Below are 25,125 nucleotides of genomic sequence, written 5' to 3' on the forward strand. Positions count from 1 at the left end.
GTTTGTCAACAGCTCTGTTATTTCAGAATTGCTCTTCTAATATGTGTAAGTATACATAACTTGGTTTTTTTTTTTTTTATTTCTTCTCTTTTAAAACTGCTTTATGTAGTGTATATTCAGGGTATGAATTTGAAGGGTAACTTGCTGTAGCTGAAAGAAATGAGGCTGGCTTTATTTATGGCTCATTCTTCAAAGGCCACATGACTAACACCTACTTGTGAGTTGAAGGTCCCTACCACTTCCGTGATAGAATTCAGCAACTATTCACTAGAGCTTCCTAAGGGGAAGCCAGAGGTAGAATGGGAAATGAGTTCCCTTTTAGCTGCTTTGAACAGTTATCCTGATTCAGAAAGAGTTCAGTAGGTCACTGTGTTGGTTAACACACGGGACTTGAACATAACTCTTGCTATACAAAACAGGTATCAAACAGTATAGACAAATCTCTCAACCATTTGTATAGAAATCAAAAGTTACCTTATGACCAGATGGCTTTCATTTTTTTTAATGCCTTGTTTCCTCCCCTCGGCTACAAAATACTGCGTTATGGTTCTAGAAAAGCCTGTTCAAGTTTGTGTAGTTTTGTACTCGTAAGTACTGTGTTGGTCCCTGAGGAATGGCACTGGTTTAAAGAGGATGCTTATCTCCAGGCTGCTTGAGATAACTAAATGATACACTGCACGGCGTTCTGCTAGTCTTAACCATTAGAGAAACTGTGTTTTTAAACAGTTTAGTGATCACTGGCTGCTTTTAGGCATCCACTTATCTCTATTCTACCTTAAAGAGATGTTGATTGAGTCCAAAGCTGCTTTTTCCTCTGGAAATGCAAAGGAAGGAGTTAACCTTCCATTTGTACATTTCTGCTTTGCTTTGTTTTCCATTCTTTTTGATCAGAGCATGCTTGAATCAACTGCATGCTTTGATCAGCAGAACTTCAGTCTAGTTCAAAAATCATTAGTTGTTGTGTAGGTACTGCTAACACTTAGTAGATTGCATAGCTTACAGTGGAAAGTACAGGAGCCACTTCATTAAAAAATCCTGACAAGTTGTTTCCATTCTGAATTGTAACTTGGAAAATACTAAGAGTAAGGAAACTTATAAAAAATGTTTTTAAATGGAATTATAAAGGATCAACTGTTTTCTTGCAGGAAAATGCAGGAATGTTGTTATCTTCAGCTTGTCTTTACACTTGCTAGTCATCTGTTGCTTACTGCTTGGGAGCAAGACCTTCAACTAATCATTTATGTTGAAAAGTCTGTATTCTGTGTTTTCATTTCACTGGGAGCCACAAGAGCAGCTAAGCTGGTCCCTCCACCACGTCTCCCACACGATGTGTGTGGGGACCTTCAGGATGGAGTGTAGAAATACCTACAGAATTGCAGTGCGAGTTTCTTGTGCCATTGTTTGGTTTTTGTTTTTGGGAAATGAGACTGACCTGTTCTGTGAAACTACATAAAACATCTTGCCAGGAAGACAACATACTTCCTTGGAATATTCTCTGGAACTGCTTGTAGTAAGAGTCCTTTTTGTCCCTTAAACTTTCTTCAGACACAGAAGGAGGTTTATATGTAAGCATATAACACAGGAGGGTTCAGTGGTATGCTACCCTTAAAGCTGTCAGTTCCCTTCATCTGTTTTGCTACCTTATTTTTACACAACTGTGTTAACATCTGCTGCAACTACTACAGAAACTTCTACAGAGTTGTAGAAGCAGTATCATATACAAAGCTTCCTTTTGATAGTATAATATTGCTTTAAGTGTATAAATAGAGCTTTAAAAGTAATTTTCAAAACTACTGCTACGGAATGTGTGATTAACCTTTTGTAGAGCTGATGGAAAAATCAGCAGGTCCTGCAGTACAAGCCTGTAACATGAACCAGTCACAAAACAGTAATAATTAATAGAAAACAGCAGTGATTTAAAGTACTTGCTAGGTTTTGTAGGCATTGGAGGATAGCCTTTTGTATTGGTAGGAAATGGAATGTGCAAGTATATCCCTCCTAATCTTTGGCAGTTGCTTCTTTGACTGTATAAAAATAAGATTGTTCGTAAGGAAGGGTGCTTGAAGACTCTCTGTAAACAGCCCTGACGTTGCTGAGAGGTCGCCCATGACTTTTCTGGAGGTGGCTGCTTCTCATGACACGTTAGAAGCCCTGTTTGTTTTTTGTGACTGATCCACTTCGACTTTGGCCTTTCACAGAACCGTGTGGCTGCAGACCTGAGAAAGACATTGCAGACAACATTAAGACTTTTAGAAGTTACTGAAGCTAAGTACTTAAATGCAGCTCCTTTCGCTTAATACTAAGATGGTGGGGTTTTCTTGCTTCTTATTCCAGCTGTCAGTCAGTTCATCAGTAACTTGAAAACTATTTCATGTAACTTTCAAGGTAATTTGCTGTTTCTTTCAGCCTGAGGCCTTCTTAAGAGGAAAGTAATCAGTTATCAAACCATGTCATCAGCTGGAACCTTAAGTTTTAGATATGACTGTCCTTCTCGAAGGGGTGAAAGGTAGGACCACTTCATTGCTGGGATCTATTCTGCTTCTTGATCTTCTGTCTATACATCATTTATGTCTACAAAGCTTTTGTAATTTCAATTTTTTTTCTGTCAACACAACAGTCATAAAACTCCTATTTAAATATGCTGGCTGGAGGGGAGAAAGGAGGAGGAACTCAATCCTGCATTAATTGGAAATCCTCCTTTCTTCAATTAAAAAGAAGTTATTTCAATTTAGTACTTTTATTAAATAAAACTCTGGCTGCCTCTTATACATCTCTATTAATATTAATGTAGGTCATTCAGCTGTTAAACAAGCTAGAAGTCCCCTGCAGTCTCCTCATCAGCACTTAAACGCTTGCTACCCCTTATCCTTTGCAGCTGCTGTTATCTTTTGCAGCTTTAATTCCATCTTTTTACTATACATACTCTTCTTATGTGAGAAATCCTCATAACTCAATTGAGGGCCCCAAAACACACTGGTGAAAAGCCTTCTTCTCCCTTGATTTCCTGATGAGCTTACCTGAACCTGTTGATGCTCTGCTTGTCCAAGCATGATTGCCATAATCAATAACAGTGCAAGAACGGCGATGCTGTGGATCTGGCTGAAAAGACAGTTCAAGATCTTTATGTTTGCAAGAAAAAAAAGGCTAACATCAAGACTATAAAGCACCTAAAAACAACTTGATTGTACTTATTTCCTAAAAGAGCAAATTTGCAAGATGCTGTGATGTTCTAAGTAGAGATTTTACATGTTTAAGGAGAGTTAGATCAATTTCAGGAGAAGAAAATACTCTTCTTACACCCTGATAGACTGTGGGACAATTTAGAGGGGTTCTTAACACTTCTGAAAATTGTTCTCTTTCAAAATGGGTTTTTAGAAAGTTTGTCCGTTGGCATCTGGAGAGCCAAGGATGTTGAAGTTTACACGGAAACTAACAAACCAGATGGCCAATCACTATCTGTGATAACTGTCAAAGCCCTCTAGTCAGTAACAGAGGATGAGTTGGTATCATATGCTTTACCAAGAATATGCTGGTTGTTTTAGTCCTGGAGAAATGATCAGGAAAGAAGAGCCTCTCGTGTAGGTGCTGGTGAGTATCTTCGTGTGTTGTTACGCTGTGAGCTCGACTTGAGTTTCCTCGAGATTTCTGCATTAAAGAATAATAGCATTATTACTTTTCCTTATTGCAGCAGTACATTGAATTTAATTACCCTAAGAATTAAAGCTAGTTTTCCAAGACAAAACATTCCACACCTTCTTTCTGGGAGGAAGAAAATTTTGGCACTTATTGGACTTGCAGCATTCAACTCTGGATGATGCTGTTGGTCAAAAATCGTGCAGAATTTTAGCGCATCTATTTCAGCAGCTGTCACAAGATAAACCAACTGCAACTCCTGTGCTTGGTAATTTCATCAGCACTAACTACAATTTTAGCATGTCCAGTAGGAAAATCAAATGGTTCTGCCTGTTACCGTTTGCCTCTGCGATCCTGCCGTGCTCGTGTGTTCTGCCACATCAGTGCTACCAATCGGTGGTAGGAGGTGATTTCGGTTTAGCAGCAGTGGGGAGGGTGAGGTCAGCTGCTCGTGTGCAGTCAGGCTGCAAGGCACAGGGAAGGACAGGAAAACAGAGTTGGTATGCTTTGACAGTGTGTAGACATACAGTATTGTAAGTTTGTTTGGCATTGTGTAAGCTAACAATGTTAAATAAGAGCAATGGGTGCAGAACATCTGCTGTGAAATGCTGGCTTTAGGGCTAACTGTGGAGACTGACTTCAAAAAGTGAGGTGAAGTTTGGCAGAAAACTCTTTAAGACTTTCTACTTGTTAGGGTGTTTAATATTCAGCTTGCGGGTAAAAGCAAGTCTCAGAATGAATACTCTGGTGGTGGGAGTGTACACAGACCAGGTGGTGGATGAACTGCACATCATGTAGCACAGTTTGAAGGGGCGTGTTGTGTGGCTGGTACTGCGGAATGAAAGCTATATAAAGGTGTCTCTATGGACCACTGCTGCACAAAGTTCTAGAAAGCAGACACCATCCATATTATAAAGTCTTTATAGCTAGACTCCTTTCACCTGAAAGTTATCTGTGTATTACTGTGCGTTTTCCATTTGAGAAGTGATGGAAATAATCTAGGTTGTTTTTTGTTTTGTTTTGTTTTAATTTAGGACAAGGGGGAATGGTTTTAAACTGAGACAGGGGAGGTTTAGGTTGGATATTAGGAGGAAGTTTTTCACCCAGAGGGTGGTGAGGCACTGGCACAGGTTGCCCAAGGAGGTTGTGGATGCCCCATCCCTGGAGGCATTCAAGGCCAGGCTGGATGTGGCTCTGGGCAGCCTGGTCTGCTGGTTGGCAACCCTGCACATAGCAGGGTTTGGAACTGGATGATCATTGTGTTCCTTTTCAACTCAGGCCATTCTATGATCAGGAGGCCATAGTTCTATGCACACTGACTGAAGGAAGGCTGTTCTGTAAAAATGTATTAGAAAAGCTTCAAACCACAGTTAGCATTTTAAAAAAGAATTTCCTCATGCTTTCTACATGCATTTAAGCACATTTGCTAGTATGAAGGGGAGATGGTAAGAACTGCTAAATGGATGGAAGTGTAAGGAAAAGGGACAGAAATGTTTATGACAGACTGAACGAACGTAGAAGCATAACTTGTACTGTTTAGACACTTGTTCCTGTCCATTAATGTAACAGACAAGATGAGATTATAGGTAAACTGATAAACTAGAAGGAAATTATGATAGTTTATAAACTAGAAGGAAATGAGATTAGTTTGTAAAGCTTGTGTATTCTACAAGTTCTGTAAAGCCTGTGTTATTTTTCTATACCCACAGTCCCTGTAAGAGACTAAACTCAGACCATTATGCCAAACAAAAAAGTCTTCTGAACACAAGTGAAGGTTCACCCAGGTCAGTCAGAGTCATTTAGTTCTTTTCATGCTATTAACAGGTTACCCAAGATGAACACTCCGTCCATCTAGCCTGAGCAAGAACAGCAAAAGTAAGTTACCATTACAAGCTGTGCTTTTTTAAAGTTTATCTTGAAAATAAGCTATAGAATAAGAAAGCTGTTGTCAAGAGAGAGAGTGCTATCTGCTCTGCTTGGATCAGACAGACTGGAGGATATAATTTTCATTCAAAACTGCGTAACACAATTCATTGAATCACAGATTGTAAGACAGTAAACTAACAACTTCTCTTGATAAGTATAAAAAAATACTATCCATTTTTTCTTAAATGAAAAAATTCACATTCTTTCAATTCAACTGAATGCTCCTTGTGTAAGATGGGTTCTCTAGTTGTGGTAATTTGCCATGAGAAACTGGTTTGGAAACATACAATCGGGTTCCCCTGAAGACATCGTCCACAGAGCGCGGGGTCGCGGTGCGGGACTGACTGGTGCCGATGGGATGCAGGGTACGTGGTGGTGGGTTTCGCCTCTTGGAGTTGTGAGACAGAGTTGATGTGCTGAGCTCCAGAGGAGGACAATTTGGCCGTGCTTTGTTTGAGCGGATGGAACTGGAGCCTGAGCGTTTGTCATCCAGGTCCCTAAGAAAAGAATCACAGAACAAAAGGAGATAATTTTGCCGTGACTGATAACCACCTTGTCACTGCATTATTCATCTGTGTGTGATGTTAGTAACGTAGAGGTGATCTGGGGTCTTTTTCTGGTTCTCAGTACCATACTTTGAAATTAGAAAACGATAATAATTAAGAAAGAAACAAGCCTATTTATAAAGTGCATATGCACATACACACACATATATGTATTTACTGAACTATTAACTTTTTGATTGAACATGTCAGCATGAAAGTTGTAATTCTCCATGGCATATATTTAAAAACACTGCAACCAGCAGTTCTCATAGCCTTTGCCTAGATGTAACAGAAGTCCATTTCTAGGAAGTGAGCAAATGCAGAGTGGGTCTGCATCTCACTCTGAGCTTCAGCTCTTTTCACAACATTACAGAATCATAGAATGGCCTGGGTTGGAAAGGACCACAATGATCATCTGGTTCCAACCCCCTGCTATGTGCAGGGTCGCCAACCAGCAGACCAGGCTGCCCAGAGCCACATCCAGCCTGGCCTTGAATGCCTGCAGGGATGGGGCATCCACAGCCTCCTTGGGCAACCTGTTCCAGTGCCTCACCACCCTCTGGGTGAAAAACTTCCTCCTAATATCCAACCTGAACCTTCCCTGTCTCAGTTTACAACCATTCCCCCTTGTCCTGTCACTGTCCACCCTCGTGCCATTCACTAGAGGGCACATCAGCAGTAATTAAATATAAAGACCACACTAGAAGTATAACATTTGATAAGGGATAATACACAAACAAGCAAGAAAATAAATGAGAATTAATTTCACTGGGGTAGAAAATTATCTCGTACTGTTTTGGATTGAACCCTTTCACTGTGAGAGTGCTCTGCTTTAAAACAGACAGAATCTATAGCCCTTACAGTGTTTTCTCCATTACAGGCAGATTCCTTTGCTGTAAGTGGATCCCGTGTATCACTATCAAGCCATTTAGGTTACGTTGAGACCCACTGTTTGACCCTTGATTTACCTAAAAGATGAATTAAAAAAAAAAAAAAAAAAAAATTACTGTTTGGCAATGACATGCACCCATATTTATACGTTTTGTCCTCTCTAAATCCTTTGAAGGAAAGAAACCTATTTCATCCAAGAAATCCATATACATATATCCTCATTTATACAATTTCCTCCATCTAAGATAGCATTTCATTCTTCTTGCAAATGGTAGTGCTTAGACAATTTCAGATGCTGCTATGTGACCTTTAGTAATTCCTAACTGAGCCTCTTGTTTGCACAACATGATCTTACAACAGCGGCTGTAACTGGGAGTTGTACACAACTATTTTTTCCAGTGTATGTTGGCATTTACTTTATGTCAAGGACAGACCTGGACACTCCTCTCCTGGAATACAGATTGATCTTGAAAAACATGACATTCTTCCCACCGTAACAACAGCAAACAGAAAAGAAAAGAGCTTAAATCTCTCCAGCATACATACTTGAGGTGGTTTTCTCCTCTTTTTGGTTTTGCGGCCACATCTGGGTTTTGGGCACTACACATACAGTAACAGGAATGTGAGGAAGATGCAGGGGGTAGAAATAAAGGAGAAGTAAAAAGAAATAAAAGAGTTGAATTAAAATGGAATGAACAGAGATAACGCTTGGTGCTCACCACTCTAGGAGAATATAATCTAAAGCAGTCAAATTCAGAGTCTGGGGGGAAAAAAAAACAACTGTTGTACAAATTCACCAAGACTTATTCTCTCTTCCCTCATCAGCTATTTACAAATAGGCTAGTGAGAGTGGGATCTCACACACAATCCTGCATCTTACAATTTAGTTCCAAAGCTGCTAAATGTGGAAAGAGCTGCATCATTAATGAGCAGTCACCACGAGGCATCCAATACACATGTAAAACAGTCGATTTTAATATTAAGGAGAAAAGTAAGAAAACTTGCAGCTGAGGATTGCACAGGACTTCAGCGGTTAGCAAGGACAGTCAGCATCCATACACAATCCACACTAGTCATGCAGCTGAAGAGTTTCTGACACTTTTGAATCTTCACTTCTGTAGTTTTGTAGCGACTCAACCCTTCACAAACCAGCTGGCTAGAAGTACTTACCAGATTTGATGTTACTGAGGGCATTTTAGTTTGTGGCACACGAGGTAATAGCACTGGCAGAGGATCAAACTGCTGGGGGCTCCCAGAATCTGCTCGGATTGCTTCTACTTTTATGATATTTTTCTCATCATCTTCATAAAGCAAGAGAGAATCCCTGTCAGTACAGATTACTGACACTCTTATTTGTGCACAGTACTACGAGAATCATCTTAAACGTGAAGCTCTGTTAAATCTTTTAAAGGCACATCTTACACTGTTAGCAAATAACTTTTTTCAGCCCTGAAGAGATTATTCCCAAATGCATCTCTCATTGCATCCTTGCAGAACTCAGTAACTAAAACCCCCTCTGAATCTTCAGTCTAACTGCCATCCTTACCAGAGGCTGACACTTCCCAGTGTCTGCTGATGAGTTCTTCCATGCAGCCTAGCACTTCACTCCACACATCATCAAACACAAATGTGAGCACAGAATCCTTCATGCAGGAATATGGAGAGATAGGCGGAAACCCCAATTTTCGTCTAGCAGAGCAGAGTCCAATTTTCCCCTCATGCATTTCCTCCTCCCTGTAAAAACAGGGGCATTAGATGTATCACAAACACACATTCTTTGTCTCCTGCATTTTTGTTTCACTTCTGCCCTATGTTCTACTAATCTGAAACAAGTCAAGGCAGCAGTTGCAAGTGACTTTTAATAGTCATCTCTTCCAACTCCTCTGCAATGAGCAGGGGCACCCACAACTCCATCAGAGCTCAGAGCCTCATCCAGCCTGACCTTGAATGTCTCCAGGGATGGGGCATCCACCATCACACAGTATCACACAGTACTGTTTTCCAAGAGCTGACAGTGTGATAAATAGCAATATCAAATGATTTAGTCCAACACTGAAAGAAGCAATCTTTTTCCAGTGCTTGGGTACATGAATTTGTATTCCTTCCAGAATTTACTGTTGACTGAAATGTGAAATGAACGAGACAATCACCTTCTCAACTGCACGCCTTAGTTCCCCCATACAGAATCACTATAAATTATATATGCTACTCTTTAATAACAGAGATCAAAGTTGCATTTAGAAATAAATTAGAGTTACGGTAATACTTCTTCACTGCATTGTTGAGTGGAAGGAATGTGAGATGATTGCTTCAAAAAGTGTGTGTTCATCTGCTAAAATACCTTTTGTAAAAGGGAGAAAAAAATACTGATGTGAGCACAGTTGTTAAGGCTTTTGGATCTGTTCCCTGAATGAGTACTTACCATCAAAAAGCTAAAAATGCTGGAAAAAATAAAATAACCTCTATTTTACCACTATTTCACAGATGCAGCAATATTGTTAGCTGCAACAGTATCTTTGACCTGGTCAAAGCGTGCCACCTACTGACTTGAATCTTGTGGTCCAGGCAACTAAGGGGCTTCATTTATTAAAACCAATGAAACAGACAGTAAATGACATTATCACCCAGAGCTCTTAGCCAGGCCATATGTTCATACTGTTCAGTTGAATAAAGCAAAGAGACAAAAGGAATCCTCTTTATGCCACTCTCAATCCCTTGTTCTTAAGATAAAAATAGTGGTTCTATTTATAAGCAAGCACTGATTGTTAACTTACCACTAAAAACCTGGGAAGGCACAATTCTATCCAAGGTGTTTGTCTGTACACTGCAGTACAAAGCAGAAAAGCACTCTGCTAGTGTATAACAAACAACTATGAATTTGACTTAGTGCAACAGATGCATAGCATTTAAATAAGTCTTAAATACACCAGTGTGTAGCAGGATCTTAGTCACAGCACAATTGACTTCATATAAGCCACAAACAAAAAGAGCTATTGTGAGAAATTACTTAAATTCAGAAAAATAGAGCAAAATACATCATTACAAAAGATGGATAAAGAAATATTTCCAATGCCCCACCAAGCCCAAGCTTTTGAAAATTCTTTAGAGGAAAAAGCATTTTAAAAATCAATCAATAGCAAAACCAAATATACCTGTATCTTAAGAAGACAAATAGTGGGATGCTGGTACTATCTTAATGCTCAAGACTTACACATCTCTGCAGTCAAAAGCTAAATATTCCTCCATTATGCCTTCAGAGACAATTACTCCATCTTCTTCTTCGCTGTCTGGAGAACACCAGGTCGGAGACTTGGAACGGTCGGCCTTCTTGAGAACAGGAGACACAGAAAGAGGCACCTTCTTGCCAAAAACACTAAATCTGAACAGGTGACAGTTTTCAGAAAGCAGAAAGAAAAAGAAGTTGTTATTCCACTTCCAATAGCAGCACTGAGTTAGCTGAGGAACAACACTGTAGGTAAGATCAGATATTAGGGAGCCAGTCAATTTGTGTCCAGTTAATAAATGACTAACAATAAAACCAGCCACAATATCTATATGTCCTTTAGAAATCAGCAGTAGCAAGAGTATTTCTACTTACTGATTGGCTTACTGTAGAGAGCAGCAAGGACAGCTGGATGCCCTTGCTATTGTGAATGGAGTTTTCTTTGGTTAAAAATGAAAAAGAAAGAAACAACAACAACAAAATAACATGCTATGTTCAAAACTCAGCCTAACCAAAAAGCTAAACAATAACTCCATATATTGCTCACTGTTTAAGAAGCCAACTACTGCAGTCCACTGAAGGAAAAATCACCTTCCCACCCTGGTACAGTCTGGACCAACTGTTGGTACTTACTCATTAGAGCCTTCTTCCTGTGATGGACTTACATCTGATGAACCTAAACTTGCAGAAGGTGAACTTGAATACCATTCATACCCTTCATCTTTGGGGATCACTATCTGCTTCCCCACAACCCTGCCAGGGCAAAAGCAGAGGATAAATAAATCAAAAAGTGTTCCAAGTGGGATTATGGAAGAATATTAGAACATGCAAAAGCAAATCTTAAAAATTCTATTGGGAAGCTATGCTATTTTCTTAGTAATAGTTAAGCATGGTATTAGTTGTTTACCCTACTATACAGTGCTTTGTGTCAGGTAAATCCATTAAGAAAAATATTGTTGATTTTTGTCAGGCACTGCTAATTCTAAGACTTGAATACAGACAAAACTGTTTGTGTACATGTAATGAAGATTTAAAACATTCAAGCAGTAAGGACTGGTGGAGCTAGGGAGGATTTCTTAAATTATTTTTAAGCTGGATTTTAACTATACTATATATCTTTTCTAAGAAAATTTTGCTATGTTGAAACTAAATCAGTTGCAAATAGCACTAAACCTCAGGCAAGGAATCAAATGTGAGACCATAGAATCATAATCATCAAATGGTTTGGGTTGGAAGGGAGCTTGGTGTCGTCTGCAAACATTCTGAGAGTACATTTGATCCCATTGCTTATGTCACTGACAAAGATGTTAAACACCACTCCCAGCACCAATCCCTAAAGAATGCCACTCATCACCAGTCTCCACTTGGACACTGAGCCATTGACCACTCTGTGATATTGATACTCTGTGAGTGTGACCATCCAGACAGTTCCTTATCCAGTGAGTGCTCCATCCATCAAATCCGTTTTTTTCTCCAGTTTGGCAACCAGGATGTCATGTGGGACAGTGTGAAACACTTTGCACAAGTCCAGGCAGATGATGTCTACCTTTACCCACTCACACTGTAATTCCATCATGAAAGGTCACCAAGTGTGTCAGGCATGACTTGCCTTTGGTGAAGCCATGTTGGTTACCGCCAATCACCTGATCTTTATTTTCCACCTGCCATAGTAGGCCCTTCAGGAGGATCTGCTCCATGATCTTGCCAGGCACAGAGGTGAGACTGACTGGCCTGCAGATCCCTGGGTCTTCTTTTTTTCCCTTGGGGGAAAAAATGGGGGCTGTTTCCTCATTTCCAATCATCAGGAACACCAGACTGCCATGACATTTCAAATATCACAGAATCACAGCCACAGAATTGTAGGGGTTGGAAGGGACTTCCAGAGATCATTGAGTCCAACCCCCCTGCCAAAGCAGGTTCCCTACAGCAGGTCGCACAGGTAGGCATCCAGGCAGGTCTTGAACATCTCCAGAGAAGGAGACTCCACCACCTCCCTGGGCAGCCTGTTCCAGTGATGATGGATATGATGGAGTGCCCTCAGAACTTGTGGATGGATCTCGTCAGGTTTGTGCTCCTTCACGTTCTTTAGATGGTCTTGAGCCTGATCTTCAGGTACAGCAGGCAGATCTACCTTCTCTAAGTTCTCACCTTTGCTTTCTGCTGCCTGGGCAATGCAGCTAGAGCCCACGCTGGTGAAGACTGAGGCAAAGAAGTCATTGAACACTTCAGCTTCCTCCATATCTCTTGTGACAAGGTCTCCATTTTCCTTCCAGAGAGGGCCCACATCCTCCCCAGCCTTCCTTTTATCACTGATACACCTGTAGAACTTCTTCTTGTTCCCTTTTATGACCCTGTCTAGATTTCATGCTGTCTGGGTTTTAGCTTTCCTAACCCATCCTTGGCTGCTGGAACAGCTTCTTTGTAGGCCTCCAGGTAACGCGTTCCTGCTTCCACTCCACCAGCAGCATGTTTTTTAATGACAACAGCAGGCAGACCAACAGAGTCATCTCTTTATTTGCTAAATAATTGCATAAAACCACCCTGCAGTTGTTTTAAAAGCAACTGTTACCATTCCTACCCTTTGTAACTGTGTTGCTATTGACATTAATCTGTTAATGAAATACCTGAGATGAGGAAAGTTGGATGTCCACTGTTGGCATTCCTCCTGCAGTCCCTCAACGTGGACATTTTCTTTTTGTTCATAGAGGAGCTCATCGAGTTGCCTGAACATGTTTTGAACTTGTTGCGTGGCAGCTTTATCAAATTCCTAGAAAGGAAAGCCATCCATCAAATACCTAGTAAAAAGCATTCAAAGATCATTTAAAACTTATTTTTTTCAGTTGTAAAAGATCATCTGTTTGTTGAAAGCTTAGCAGGACTAATTTAAACAATCTTTTGCATGGAAAGACATTATATTTAAATAATCTGTTCCCTGGAGATGATGCAGGCTGCTGTTAGGACTCATGGTAGGACTTAGGCTTACAAAAGAAAAGCTGTTAAAATGTTTTGAAGTGCCTGCATTATTATATAAACATAATGACAGTGATTTATGTAAAATAAACCACAACAGGAATGACAATTCAAAGCAATATTTTTGTGGAACATATTTTAATGGAACGTGTCTTGTTTGCAGTGCCCAACATGAGTCTGGTCTGAAAGACCAGGAAAGTGACCTTCTCACATTGTGAGATAACAAGTTCTCATACAGCTAAAAAATTAGGCTAGTTCTTGGGTATTTTAAATCTAATCAGTTTCCATTTTCACTCCACTGAAAGCAGTAACACACTTGGTTTTGGTAAACAGGAAAAAAGAAACAAAGAAGAAGTGATGGAGAAGCTTACTGCATTTTAGTAACATATTTTCAACAAAGTGCAGTCCAATAAACTCACACCACGTATCTGAAAGTCATCCACTCCTGTTCTGGACTCCAAAACAACAACAGCATTTACTATGTTGTAGTATTTTTACACATTAAGGGATTTGTATTTCCAAAGTTTTAGACCAGAAATGCAATAAGCCTACTGTGTTTTGATATAATGTAAAGATGGGGAAAAGGCCAACAGGATGTTTTTTCTATCCCCAACATCATGATTTGAGCCAGTTCTCCCCTTTATCTTGCAATGTGTTTACAATAGTATTTCAAACATCTTCTGACTCACAGTGGTAGGTTTGTTTGGGGTGATGATGTTCTACTCACATCATAGCCCCAAGAGAAGATAGAGCTGTCCTCAGTGGAGGTGCCTGCGTAACTTGGACTAGCAGACCATGAATTCCCATCGTCAGCTGAAGTAACAGAAGGGTAATCTGATTCCTTTGAGATTCCAGATGCACTGAAACGCACATGTTGCGGGGGGGAGAGGGAACAAAACACAAGCCAACAACAGTCACAGAAAAGCAGATACAGAGGCTGTGTTCTGAAATGATGCCATTCTGCAGTGAAGCCCAAGCTACCGACCGCATGACTGCCATCAGTACAACTCAACACAAAGCTGATGGCTTTTCCCATGGTCTCACACAGAATCACAGAATGGCCCAGGCTGGAAGGGACCTCAAGATCATGAATCTCCAACCCCCCTGTCACAGGCAAGGCCGCCAACCTCCCCATTTAATACCAGACCAGGCTACCCAGAGCCCCATCCAACCCGGCCTGGTCTCCAGAGCGAGATCTGCCTTCTGCAGTGCCACGTACCTGGCAGTCCCTGGGCATCTCTCAGAGGCAGCTGTGACAGGGCTGGGTTCTGGCAGCGGGTGGTGCCGCACGGCGTGCTGCGTCAGCCCTTGTCTGCAAGCAAGAGCAGAGCCTGACGTTACTGCGGGGAGCAGCCGCGTCGCTCCCAAGCTGTATGTGCGTTCTGGTTTTTGAGGAATGCCCCAGCTTGCATAACAGAACTTCTGGGTTTTTTCTGAACTCATTTATTCTTGGTTTTTTTTTTTCCGAACTCATTTATTCCTGTTAGCCTCATTCACGTTCGAATTAAGATACCAGTACAAACTCCAGGCTGGGCTCAGCATTAGAGGCCTCGGTTTGGAAACCAGCATCATCCCGTAAGGCCAAACCCCGCAGCGAGGGGCTGAGCCCCGAGAGCGGCCGTAACACAGCCATACACGGCCGTGACACAGCCGTGCCCCGCGGGGCCTCACGCTCCAACGGGACGAGAGCGGCCTCCAGCCGGAGCTGGCATTTTCTAGCCCTGAGCGCGGCCGCAGAGAGACGGGAAAGCACCCCAGGCCCCGCGCCTCCCTCCCGTCCCGGCCCCACCCGCGTCCCGAGCGGCGGCGGCCACTCACGGCTGCAGAGCGCCGGCGGGCACCGCTTTCCTGGCGTATCGCGAGATCATCCTCCGCCCTCCCGGGCGCCGCTTAGCGCCGCGCCGAACGGCCCGCCGCCATCACGGCGCCCCGGGGAGCGGAGCGCCGTGCGCGGCACCGCACGGCGCGATGCAGAACCGCGGGAAGGCCGCGCCGGCCGAGGACGCCGTGCGCTACCGCCTGTTCGCCGTGCCGGGGGCGGGAGGCGAGGAGCGGCTGCGGCGCTGCGCCGACGGCATCGCAGTGCGCCTGGCGCCGCTGCTGGCCGCTTACATCTGGCAGCGACAGCGCTTCCGGCTGAGATACGTGCCGCCGTGCGGTGAGCGGGACGGGAATGGGGTGGCGTGGGGTGGAATGGGATGGGGTGGGAAGGGATGGGATGGGGTGGGATGGGATGGGATGGGGTGGGGTGGGGTGGGGTGGGGTAGGGTAGGGTGGGATGGGACGGCGTGGCATGGCGTGGCATGGCATGGGGTGGGATGGGATAGGGTGCAGTGGGATGGGATTGACATGCGGAATCAAACTCTATAACCACAAAGCAGTTATAACAGCAGTTATGTTTTAATCAATGCTGCACAGATACCGGGTGCAAGGGGGATCATTCCTCCTAACTTGCTCACCGTCTGGAAAATACTACAGATTTAGGCCATACTACAGATATAGGCCAAACAATAATAACAAAACAATAATCAGTAGTTTTCCTGGAATTCAGATACATATTCATTACATGCCCGAGAGCTCATTCACATGCAGACCCACCCCTCTTGCGCCTGCATAGTGGGTCATGGGATTTGTTGTTTTCCTCATGAAGGCTTCAGACCTTTCGGGGAGCATCCCCCCATACCAGTTTCTTCTTGCCCTGTGGACATCTAATCACCTCCCTGCCAAATGTCCTCAGGCTGTTCTCAAACGCTTATCTTTATGGCCTTCATCCCCCTTGCTATCCCAGACCCAGTGGTCTGCCTTCCCTTATTTTCTAACAAGCTCTACATTCTTGCTTCTGTAAACAATCTCTAACTATTCTCCTTCACCCCCCTTATTCTCAGTCACTGTGAAGCCTTCTTGCCTTTTAACTTTCGCTTATGGGGTCCTTCTCACCTTTCAGGATGGGATGGGATGGGATGGGCAAACTGAAGGACTTTCCCTACCAGGAACAGATGTGCGATTCTGTTCCGGCAGGAGACACTCCGGAGCACATCGGCGGCACCACGTTGTTCGGGGACAACGTGGAGGACGAGTGGTTCATCGTGTACCTCGTGCGGGAGATCAGCCGCGCTTTCCCGGAGCTGGTGGCCAGGTGGGGTCCTGCCTTATCCCACAGTGCCGGGCTGCACCCAGTGGGTGCCTTCAGCAGCTCCCTGCCTTGCGCTGTGTACAAAACTGGCTTTTCCTTGAGCAGGATCGATGACAACGATGGGGAGTTCCTGCTGATCGAGGCAGCCGATTTCCTCCCAAAGTGGCTGAGTCCTGAGAACAGCAAGAACAGGGTGAGCGTGTTGGGCACCACTTTCGATCCCTCTCACAACTCTGGCTGCTGAAAACTGCGCTTCTTTTTGCTGCGTCCTTCAGTGCTCACATGTGGGAGTTTGCAGCCTGCAGCCTTGGGTCTGCTGGAGGCTTCTTCTCAGGCACATCTCCAGCTGAAGGGAAGCTTTCAGTGTTGTCTGGTGTAAAGGAAACATTTGGCCAAACCTGGAAATTCTGGGAAGACCTTATTATGGCCTTCCAATATTTGAAGGGAGTTCGTAAACAGGAAGGGGAACGGCTGTGTACGAGGGTAGATAGTGATAGGACAAGGGGGAATGATCTTAAACTGAGACAGGGGAGGTTTAGGTTAGATTTTAGGAGGTAATTGTTCACACAGAGGGTGGTGAGGCACTGGAACAGGTTGCCCAAGGAGGTTGTGGATGCCCCATCCCTGCAGGCATTCAAGGCTAGGCTGGATGTGGCTCTGGGCAGCCTGGTCTGCTGGTTGGTGACCCTGCACATAGCAGGGGGTTGGAACTAAATGGTGATTGTAGTCCTTTTCAACCCAGGCCATTCTATGATTCTGTTGATGGGCCTCTGGGCAGCCTGAGCTGCTGGGGAGGCAGCCAGTCCACAGCAGGGAGTTGGAACTTACAGGCTTTGAGGTCCCTTCCAACCTAAGCCATTCTGTAGCTATCTGATGTACAAAACAAAACAAAACCTTGCCTTGCTTGTGTGACTGTGCTTTTCCCACCTGATGAAAATGTTACTGTTTGCCAGGTGTTCTTTTACAAGGGAGAGCTGCACATCATTCCGCTGTCAGAGACAGAAGAGCAGCAGTGGGAGGAGCTGCCTGCTGAAAGCCTCACCATCTCAGAAGCATTGGCATTGTTATCTGCCCATTCGGAGAAGTTCCTGGCTGCAGAACCCATTCGAAGAGCTGTGTATAAACGTATCGATGGGTATGTGTGTGGTTTATTTGGTGTTCTGTGACAGAGAGTGCTGATTCTGGGCTGTCTGGGGAATTTCATTGTATTCAGTCATTTTCTTGTTAGCTGCAGTAGAGCTGGTTCTCTTTTAGCTAGAAGTTTTCCTGGGGCATTGTGCAACTGGGGGACCTCTGTCCTGTGAGCTGTTGTGTTATGTGGGGACTCTGGTGGTGGTTCACTGCTGGGATGCTACCCCTACCTATGGCAGGAATCACCTTCCTTCCCGTCCTTCTTTAATACTCTGATGTAGATGACAGCAATAGTTAAAAAGGAGCGTTTGAGGCTTGCAGTGCACTGAACACAGCGTTACAATTGTGTGAACACAGATATCCTGAGAAAATCCAGGCCTCTTATCACCGAGCACACTGCTACCTCCCAGCAGGCATCGTGGCAGTGCTGAAGCAGCGCCCATCGTTGGTGGCTGCAGCAGTCGAGGCCTTCTACCTGCGGGATCCCACCGACCTGAGGGCATGTCGCTCTTTTCACACCTTCCCTCCCGAGGAGCGAGTGATGACTGTGGTAAGTGACCCCTCTAATTTAAGTTCATGTTTGTTTAGAGGTGCTGGGAACTTGGAGTATTCTTTGTGAAATCTGAAAAGTGACCCATCTTCACTCAGAGGGTGGGGGGGAATTTTCACACAGAGGGTGGTGAGGCACTGGAACAGGTTGCCCAAGGAGGCTGTGGATGCCCCATCCCTGCAGGCATTCAAGGCCAGGCTGGATGTGGCTCTGTGCAGCCTGGTCTGCTGGTTGGTGACCCTGCACGTAGCAGGGGGTTGGAACCAGATGATCACTGTGGTCCTTTTCAACCCAGGACATTCCGTGATTCTGTGATCTTAGGCAAATATATATATGTATATCTAAAATACTATCTCAGATAAGGTCAGTAATATTGATGCTTCAAAACCAAATTTGAATGGAATTACGGGAAAGTTGATGCCCATGCAGAGCACAGTTATACCACAATGAGTGTTTTTCTCTTGCTTTGGCCTTTTCAGGTTACATTCACCAAGTGCTTGTATGCACAGCTCGTGCAGCAGAAGTTTGCCCCAGACAGGCGCAGTGGATACACGCTGCCCCCTCCATCCCACCCACAGTACAAAGCCCACGAGCTGGGCATGAAGCTGGTAATTACTTTGTATGGATTTTGTACTCAGACTGTTCTGTTTGGTGTTTGATCTCAGAAGTGACTCTTTGCCTGCAGGTGGCCTGCTTGCACAAAGAAGTGTGAGCAAACAGGCAGCGACTTTTTTGTAAATGCAGTACTGTGGGGGACTACTTACAGAATAGAGCACTCCTGTGCTTCCACCTCTAGAAACCATTTTAACCAGGATTGAAGCCTCAAGGCTGGTACAACAGGTGGTGCTGTCCTGCACCTCAAATTTGGCATGAAACATGTAGAACTTGCAGCACAGAGCAAACACAGGCAAAAGCTGAGATGGGAACAGGGTGGGATTTGTCTTTTGGAAGTACAGAAGGCTCAGTGTGCCCTTGGGTCTCTGCTCCAAGCAGAAATACAGCCACATCTGAGAGCAAGTTTTCTCTTCTGAAATTGCCTGTCCTGAGGTTTGTGCCTCAGTGCAGCATTTTTGTCTGAACTGTACAGCTTTGCAGGTCAGCACAGAATATAAATACAGTTGAAGTATTGGTGCTTATGCGAGCAGGAGTTGGTGAGTTATAGATCTCTCTTATAGTTTGCTTTTCAGCAGCTTTCCCTGTAGACAAACTTTGTATGTCAGACTGCAGTATCTTGCTCTGGAAGTTGCAATCTCTCTTCCTCCAGCAGTAATAAACCATTTTGATCTCACGATCAGCTTTGCTTTCTCTTTCCTAAGTGGCAGAATTGAGTGCTCAGTGATAAGGAGTTGTTGATGCAGTCATTTAGAGCCGTGCTTAAATTTGTCACATCTTGAGAATATCTTCTTGTTGCATCTCTTATTTACAGGCTCATGGCTTTGAAATTTTGTGCTCCAAATGCAGTAAAGTGTCTCCAGATGTGAAGAGAAATGAGTTCAGGGGTCCCCTGTGGGAGAGGTACCTCCGCAGCCTGAAGGAAAAAGATTATTTTAAGGTGAAGTGTTGTGTCTGTGTGTATATTTTACATGATCCAGAAGAAAAAAAAAAAAAAACAGCACATCTTTTAGCTCTTGAACTTGTGTAAGTATTTCTAGCAGGGCATGAAATCTAATGCTTCCACCCATGGAAAATCCATGAATATTTTCAAAGGAGGCATGTGTGGTTTGTCCCCCTTCTAAATTAATCTATTTATTTTTGGAAATTAAAATGGATTTGAGTAATTATTTGAAGTTGTCATTTTGAAACCTGGCTGTGAAAAGCAAGTGGAGGGAGAATTGCTTACATTCCTGCTTGTGTGCTGGATTAAACAGGGAGAAATGGAAGGCTCTGCAAAGTACTTGGAACTGTTGCGTATGGCAGAACATTACTTCCAGCAATCTGTTAACAAGCCAGAAAGGTAAGAACTGTGTATATTTGGTGAATACATAGCACCTGCAAGCATTGCAACTAAGTTTGTGTGTTTGGTTTGGTTTTTAAGACTTTCTCAAAAAAGTCTGAAGCCGTTTTCCTTTGTGCATTTAATATTGGTGCTGTGGCTCTGGCATGTGAGTATTAATTCCCCTAGTATGCTCTCAGTTAGTAAAAGTTATTGCTTGAGTAACTATTTATCTTGGTTTTGTAAAGTATTAAGCTATTTCAAGTGGGTTAAGAGGTGGCTAAAAAGTGTTATTCACTTGGTTGGTTGGCTATGGAGATCATGACAGGACAAGGGGGAATGATTTTAAATTGAGACAGGGGAGGTTTAGGTTAGATATTAGGAGGAAGTTTTTCACACAGAGGGTGGTGAGGCACTGGAACAGGTTGCCCAAGGAGGCTGTGGATGCCCCATCCCTGCAGGCATTCAAGGCCAGGCTGGATGTGGCTCTGGGCAGCCTGGTCTGCTGGTTGGCGACCCTGCACACAGCAGGGGGTTGGAACCAGATGGTTGTTATGGTCCCTTTCAATCCTGGCCATTCTATGATTCAATCTCAGTGAATAGCAAATAAGAAGTAATCTGTCTCCTTTACTCAATGGGACAGCTGGCTATGAATATCTCCATAAGATCCAATCCCAAAAAAACAAATCATTGAAAAATATCTGAGGATTTACGTGTTCAAAATATCTTTTAGTTGCTTGAAGTTCCTGTATGCATTGTTAGGGTCTGCCTATCTGAACATTTACCAAGACAAAATAAGCACTAAGAACAAAGGAAGTAGAAGAGAAATGAGCTTTGGAGACAACAACAAGGAATGTCACTAATTAACTCTGTCTTACTGTGGCTAGTACTGTCTGTGCAGTATGCTTGTAGTTCCCCACACTTTGGTTATCTTTTTACTTATTTGCATGGAAGGAATAATGTGGAATTTCACTGGAAATGTGTATGGAGTGTCAGGTGCCATTAGCATGGCAATGCAAATAAAAATCCATTGCAGTAAATTTTTTCCTTTTAGCTCTGTTGAAATGAGTCCCGGCGATGAAATCTTGACACTGCTACAGACAACAACATTTGATGTGAAAGAGTTTGAGAGAGAAGCAAGTTGTCTTCCTGCAGAGGATGGTGAGCAGGGTGATGGGGGGTGGATTCCAATCACAAACAGTTATTTGTGGTGAGGGAGGGACAACTGTACGATCTCTTTGCCTGCTTCTGTTGTGTCCTGTGGCTGTTAGAGTTGTTACTCACGGGCAGTCATTTCAGATTGGCAAAACCAGTTCATTTATATAAACCACAGAGTCTGATGTTGTTAATTTGCAAGACATGCAATCCAGTTTCTGATTTGATAGCAGTAGGTCAGGAGCACCATACACACACACACCAGGTCAAGTACTTTGTGTCAGCTGTCCACCAGACAGAAAGCTTTGATTATGTCATGAAACCAATTCCAGTACTGACAGTGCAAAGCTTAACCAGTATATGGTCCGTTATAATGGCCTATATGAAACCAGCATAAATTTTGTTCTAATACTTTCTGACTTGTAGCTGTTGCCAGTGTTCAGTATGGGTCACATCTGTATTTCTGGATGATTTTTTAAGCACTAAAACAAAATGTTTTCTGTTTATCTCAGCTCCTCGCCTGCTTTGCACCTTGTGTTATCAAGTATCATCTTGAAAACTTAATTGTGCAAATGAAGTGAGCTACAAAATGCTAACAGTGCTCTCAGCCATCTAGATTGGGACTTGTGGGCTAACAGGCTGGGGCTCAAATAGGAAAAATGTCCTAAATTCTTCTAGATGACAGTTGGCTGGAGATTTCTCCTGATGCTCTGGATCTGATGCTGAAGGAGGCAACAGGTGAATCCCACCGTTCCACAAATGAAGAAGAGCAGAAATATGACTTGGAAGCAGTTGCTGAAAGTATGAAGGCTTTTGTGTCCAAAGTCTCAACGCACAAAGGAGCAGAAATGCCATGGTACTGGTATTTTTTGGAGTCGAGTGTGGAATGTGATTTCATTCACTTACAGCACTCTCAGTGATTCTGTGATCTTTCAAATTTGGGAAGTATTCTCTTTAGTAGAGGCCTGAAGCAAACATCTGTATTAGTAGTGAATAGATTCTAAACTGGCTCTGTGACCACTCATGCTCTGGTGCAGGTAAAAGTGGTGGAGGATGCTTTATCTTCCAGAGCTGCTACTTAGCTTTGTGGCTTGTTTTGTTTCGTTTAGCAGTGTGGCACCCAGTCCTTGTCTGTGTTAGGCTTGTGCAAGCAAAGGAGCTTTGCTTATTGAAAACACTTTTTATTTCAGGTCATCTGATGAAACCAACGTTACCTTTGATGTAGATTCTTTTACAAAAGCGTTAGACAGAATTTTGGGTGAGACTGCTTGCTTTTTTGGTCGGAATTTCTCATGCTTATTTAGTGTCCCTGGGTTTTCTGGTGATCCATGTGCACTGTGCTGATTTCCTTGCTGTCTGTGCTTACATGAAAACACACAGGGGCAGACTCAGAAGAGCTGGATTCTGATGATCTGGATGAAGAGGAGGAGTTTAACTTCTCAGATGAGGATGATGATGACCTAGATGCCGAATATCAAAGGGAAGACGAGGAGGTATCACCTAAGGAACTTATAGGCAGTCTTAAGTCATATATGGATGAAATGGACCGTGAACTGGCACAAACCAATGTTGGGAAAAGTTTTACCACTCAAAAGAAAGGGGTAAGTGTGCCTTGAATATTAGTTTGTGGCATAATCGTTTTGAGAGATTTGTTATGAAAGAAGAAATATGCTAAAAGAAGTCATCCTGAGCAATGTTATCAGCAGTGTTTGTCCTCTAGCCATGTGCTGATTACTAAAAACAACAATCCTGTGTGCAGGCAAAACGTGCTGCAGGTGCACCACTGTGTTTTTTTGAAACCAAAACATAACTCGGGTTTAACGTGCACGTTGATGCCAAGACTTGGTTTCATGTCCTTGCAAGCTGCAGTTTGACTTCTTGTGTTTCGATTGTGGGTCGCTCCTGTAGGAAACTGAGCCAAGACTCACTAACCCTCTGTGTCTTTCTCTTGGAACATCATCTGCATAATGGAAAGTGATGATTTCTAACTGGCATGAGTATTTGGTGACCACATTCCTCTCTCTCAAGGCAGATTAGAACATACTGAACTTTGTTGGTGACAGAATTGTTTTCTTTTTTTCTCTCTTTTTATTTTTTCTTTTTTGTATACGATTTGTCTTGATGAAACTTTTTCCTTGTGCTTACTACAGGCATATTCTGCTAAATCAACTACATCTCAAAATGCTGGCCTGGATTCTGAAGAGGAGGATGCTGAGTTGACACCAGTTGATGTGGATATGAACCTAGTAACTAACCTGCTTGAATCTTACAGTGCTCAAGCTGGACTGGCAGGACCCACCTCTAACATTTTACAGAGCATGGGGGTGTATTTACCTGAAAATACAGATCGTGTTGGTTCTAGTGAGGATGCAGCAGAATAAGAAGAAAAAGAATATTCTTCTTAATTCAGAAGACGTGACTGATTGGGAAAAGAGACACAGAAAGAGTAGCAGCATTTGGAAGAAGAGATGAGATTTGAATTTAAAGCATTTTATACACGTACTTTGTGTGGCTTTAAAGACATAAAGTGAATTTACCTGGAAATGCTGTCTACCTGGAAATCCTGTCTTTGACAGGACTAGGAGTTCTCCAGTTATGTTTTCAGAGAACTGCAAAGGGATGTGATTGAAGACAAAATGTGTCTTTAAAGCTGACATTCCGATTTGCTGTATTTCTAAAATATCCTTTACCCATGGCAAAGTGCTGCCAATATCTGGAAAATGCTGCTGCATTTGGGGAGACAGAGGAATACCATGCTGGAGAGACACTGTTCTCTTGTGTGGATTTGGGAATGCTGATTCGATGTTCATCGGATATTTGAATGCTTTTTCAAATGTAGAAATGCTGCATTGTAAGAACTTTTGATAATTGATACAAGAATATTTTGTTTTTTACTACTTAGAAGTATTTGATGATGAGTAATCTGATAAAATATGTGAATATTGCTATATTTTTTGAATTTATTTAAAATAAAAGCAGAAGTACAACCAGATTGCTGGAGCTGCTTTTTTCTTTGAAGGTGTGCATAACTTCTGTAGCACAGTTCTGTAGAACTGTTGGAAGTTCTTGGAGTCAAAGCATTTTCACAATGGAGCATTTTTTGGGTTCTGTTGTGACTGCGCATTGGTAGTGTGCCATCAGTAGCTGTGTGTGAGCTCAGTCTGAACAGCTGGGTTTCGTTGTTTAGGGAAAATGTGACCTAGAATTGCTTTCACCTAGAAAGCAATCATCAAATCTGGATATGAAGACTTACTTTTAACCAGATAAATAGGAAAGAAAATGCATAGAGAGCAAGAAGGCAGATCTGCTGGATTCATTGGATTTCTGGAAGTCTTTTCTATTCTTCCTTCCACTGAAATTCAAGAGCCTGACACAATTTACACTGAATGCTAAATTGTACTAATGAATTAATCTGTACTATGGTGGATTTTGCAAATTGTTTCTATTTGTTGTTGGGCTGGGTTGTGGTTATTTGTTTGTATTGTAAATGAGGAATTTCTTGTAACATGCTCCAGTACAAATCAAGAACGTGGAGACTGCACACATGAATGAATGAAATGAGTGTGAACAAGGAGCGCTCAAAATGGGAAGACCCAGAATCACAGAATCAAATACTTCTGGATTTGGAATCCAAAGAGGGGCTTGGGTTTTGTTCTGACCTGCTGAAGAGGTATTCATTTCTTTAGAGAAGAATCTGTGTATGCAGGAGAGAGATCCGAAGTTAAACTTGCCAAGAAAATGCATTTTGTATCCTTGAACTTACAGGAAAAGAAAAAAGAACCATTTCTGAGTTACGTAGGCAACTGAGTTCAGAGAAGAAGTGAATCCCACAAATATGTATTCATATCTTAAAACAAGAAAGGGATTTAAATGTGTGCCTGATCTTGAATCCACAGTGAAATCTTCTGTGTTTCTGCAGCCGTAGGTGCCTAAATTCTACTGCTATTATACTGGAGCTCTGGGCCCAAGGACACGATGTGGAAGTAGCCCTGTCCGAATCAGTCTCAGGCAAGGCTCAGTGGCACAGTGAGGCAA

At 42.8% G+C, this 25,125-nt stretch overlaps 2 protein-coding genes across 4 annotated transcripts; one reads left to right on the forward strand and one right to left on the reverse strand.

The window, feature by feature from the left end:
* Nucleotides 1-166: 166 nt before the first annotated feature.
* Nucleotides 167-15,173, reverse strand: FAM149B1 (family with sequence similarity 149 member B1). 3 transcript variants are annotated; one of them, XM_048944673.1, is made up of 15 exons: nt 15,007-15,173; nt 14,408-14,500; nt 13,916-14,048; nt 12,843-12,985; nt 10,852-10,971; nt 10,207-10,374; nt 8,542-8,729; nt 8,166-8,296; nt 7,542-7,595; nt 6,966-7,072; nt 5,847-6,056; nt 3,971-4,097; nt 3,520-3,645; nt 3,018-3,099; nt 167-2,216 (listed from the first exon to the last, which is right to left on the reverse strand). In XM_048944673.1, the coding sequence occupies exons 1-15, from the start codon at nt 15,054-15,056 to the stop codon at nt 2,143-2,145; spliced, it is 1,806 nt and encodes a 601-aa protein (XP_048800630.1). In that variant the 5' UTR covers nt 15,057-15,173; the 3' UTR covers nt 167-2,142. The 3 variants fall into 3 exon arrangements, with proteins under 3 accessions (XP_048800630.1, XP_048800628.1, XP_048800629.1); XM_048944671.1 differs by lacking the exon at nt 15,007-15,173 and having other exon boundaries at nt 14,408-14,976; XM_048944672.1 differs by lacking the exons at nt 7,542-7,595; nt 15,007-15,173 and having other exon boundaries at nt 14,408-14,975.
* ECD (ecdysoneless cell cycle regulator) lies at nt 15,061-24,076 on the forward strand. The gene is made up of 13 exons (XM_048944670.1): nt 15,061-15,346; nt 16,207-16,324; nt 16,427-16,514; nt 17,275-17,456; nt 17,810-18,002; nt 18,482-18,610; nt 19,429-19,554; nt 19,871-19,956; nt 20,990-21,096; nt 21,769-21,946; nt 22,281-22,348; nt 22,471-22,691; nt 23,241-24,076. Exons 1-13 carry the CDS (start codon nt 15,157-15,159, stop codon nt 23,469-23,471), a joined length of 1,917 nt encoding a protein of 638 aa, XP_048800627.1. The 5' UTR covers nt 15,061-15,156; the 3' UTR covers nt 23,472-24,076.
* The last annotated feature ends 1,049 nt before the right edge of the window (nt 24,077-25,125 follow it).

The sequence above is a fragment of the Lagopus muta genome, chromosome 5 (assembly GCF_023343835.1).
Source record: "Lagopus muta isolate bLagMut1 chromosome 5, bLagMut1 primary, whole genome shotgun sequence".
Lineage (NCBI taxonomy): Eukaryota > Metazoa > Chordata > Aves > Galliformes > Phasianidae > Lagopus > Lagopus muta.

Coding starts and splice junctions, on each gene's coding strand:
- FAM149B1 (XM_048944671.1), bottom strand. CDS start 14,631: ATGAGTTCAGAAAAAACCCAGAAGTTCTGTTATGCAAGCTGGGGCATT. Junction 10,972..12,842: donor TCCAACTTTCCTCATCTCAG/GTATTTCATTAA, acceptor TTGCCCTGGCAG/GGTTGTGGGGAAGCAGATAG. Junction 8,730..10,206: donor GCTTTTGACTGCAGAGATGT/GTAAGTCTTGAG, acceptor CTGTTTTTACAG/GGAGGAGGAAATGCATGAGG.
- ECD (XM_048944670.1), top strand. CDS start 15,157: ATGCAGAACCGCGGGAAGGCCGCGCCGGCCGAGGACGCCGTGCGCTAC. Junction 19,957..20,989: donor TCTGTTAACAAGCCAGAAAG/GTAAGAACTGTG, acceptor TTTTCCTTTTAG/CTCTGTTGAAATGAGTCCCG. Junction 22,349..22,470: donor AGCGTTAGACAGAATTTTGG/GTGAGACTGCTT, acceptor GAAAACACACAG/GGGCAGACTCAGAAGAGCTG.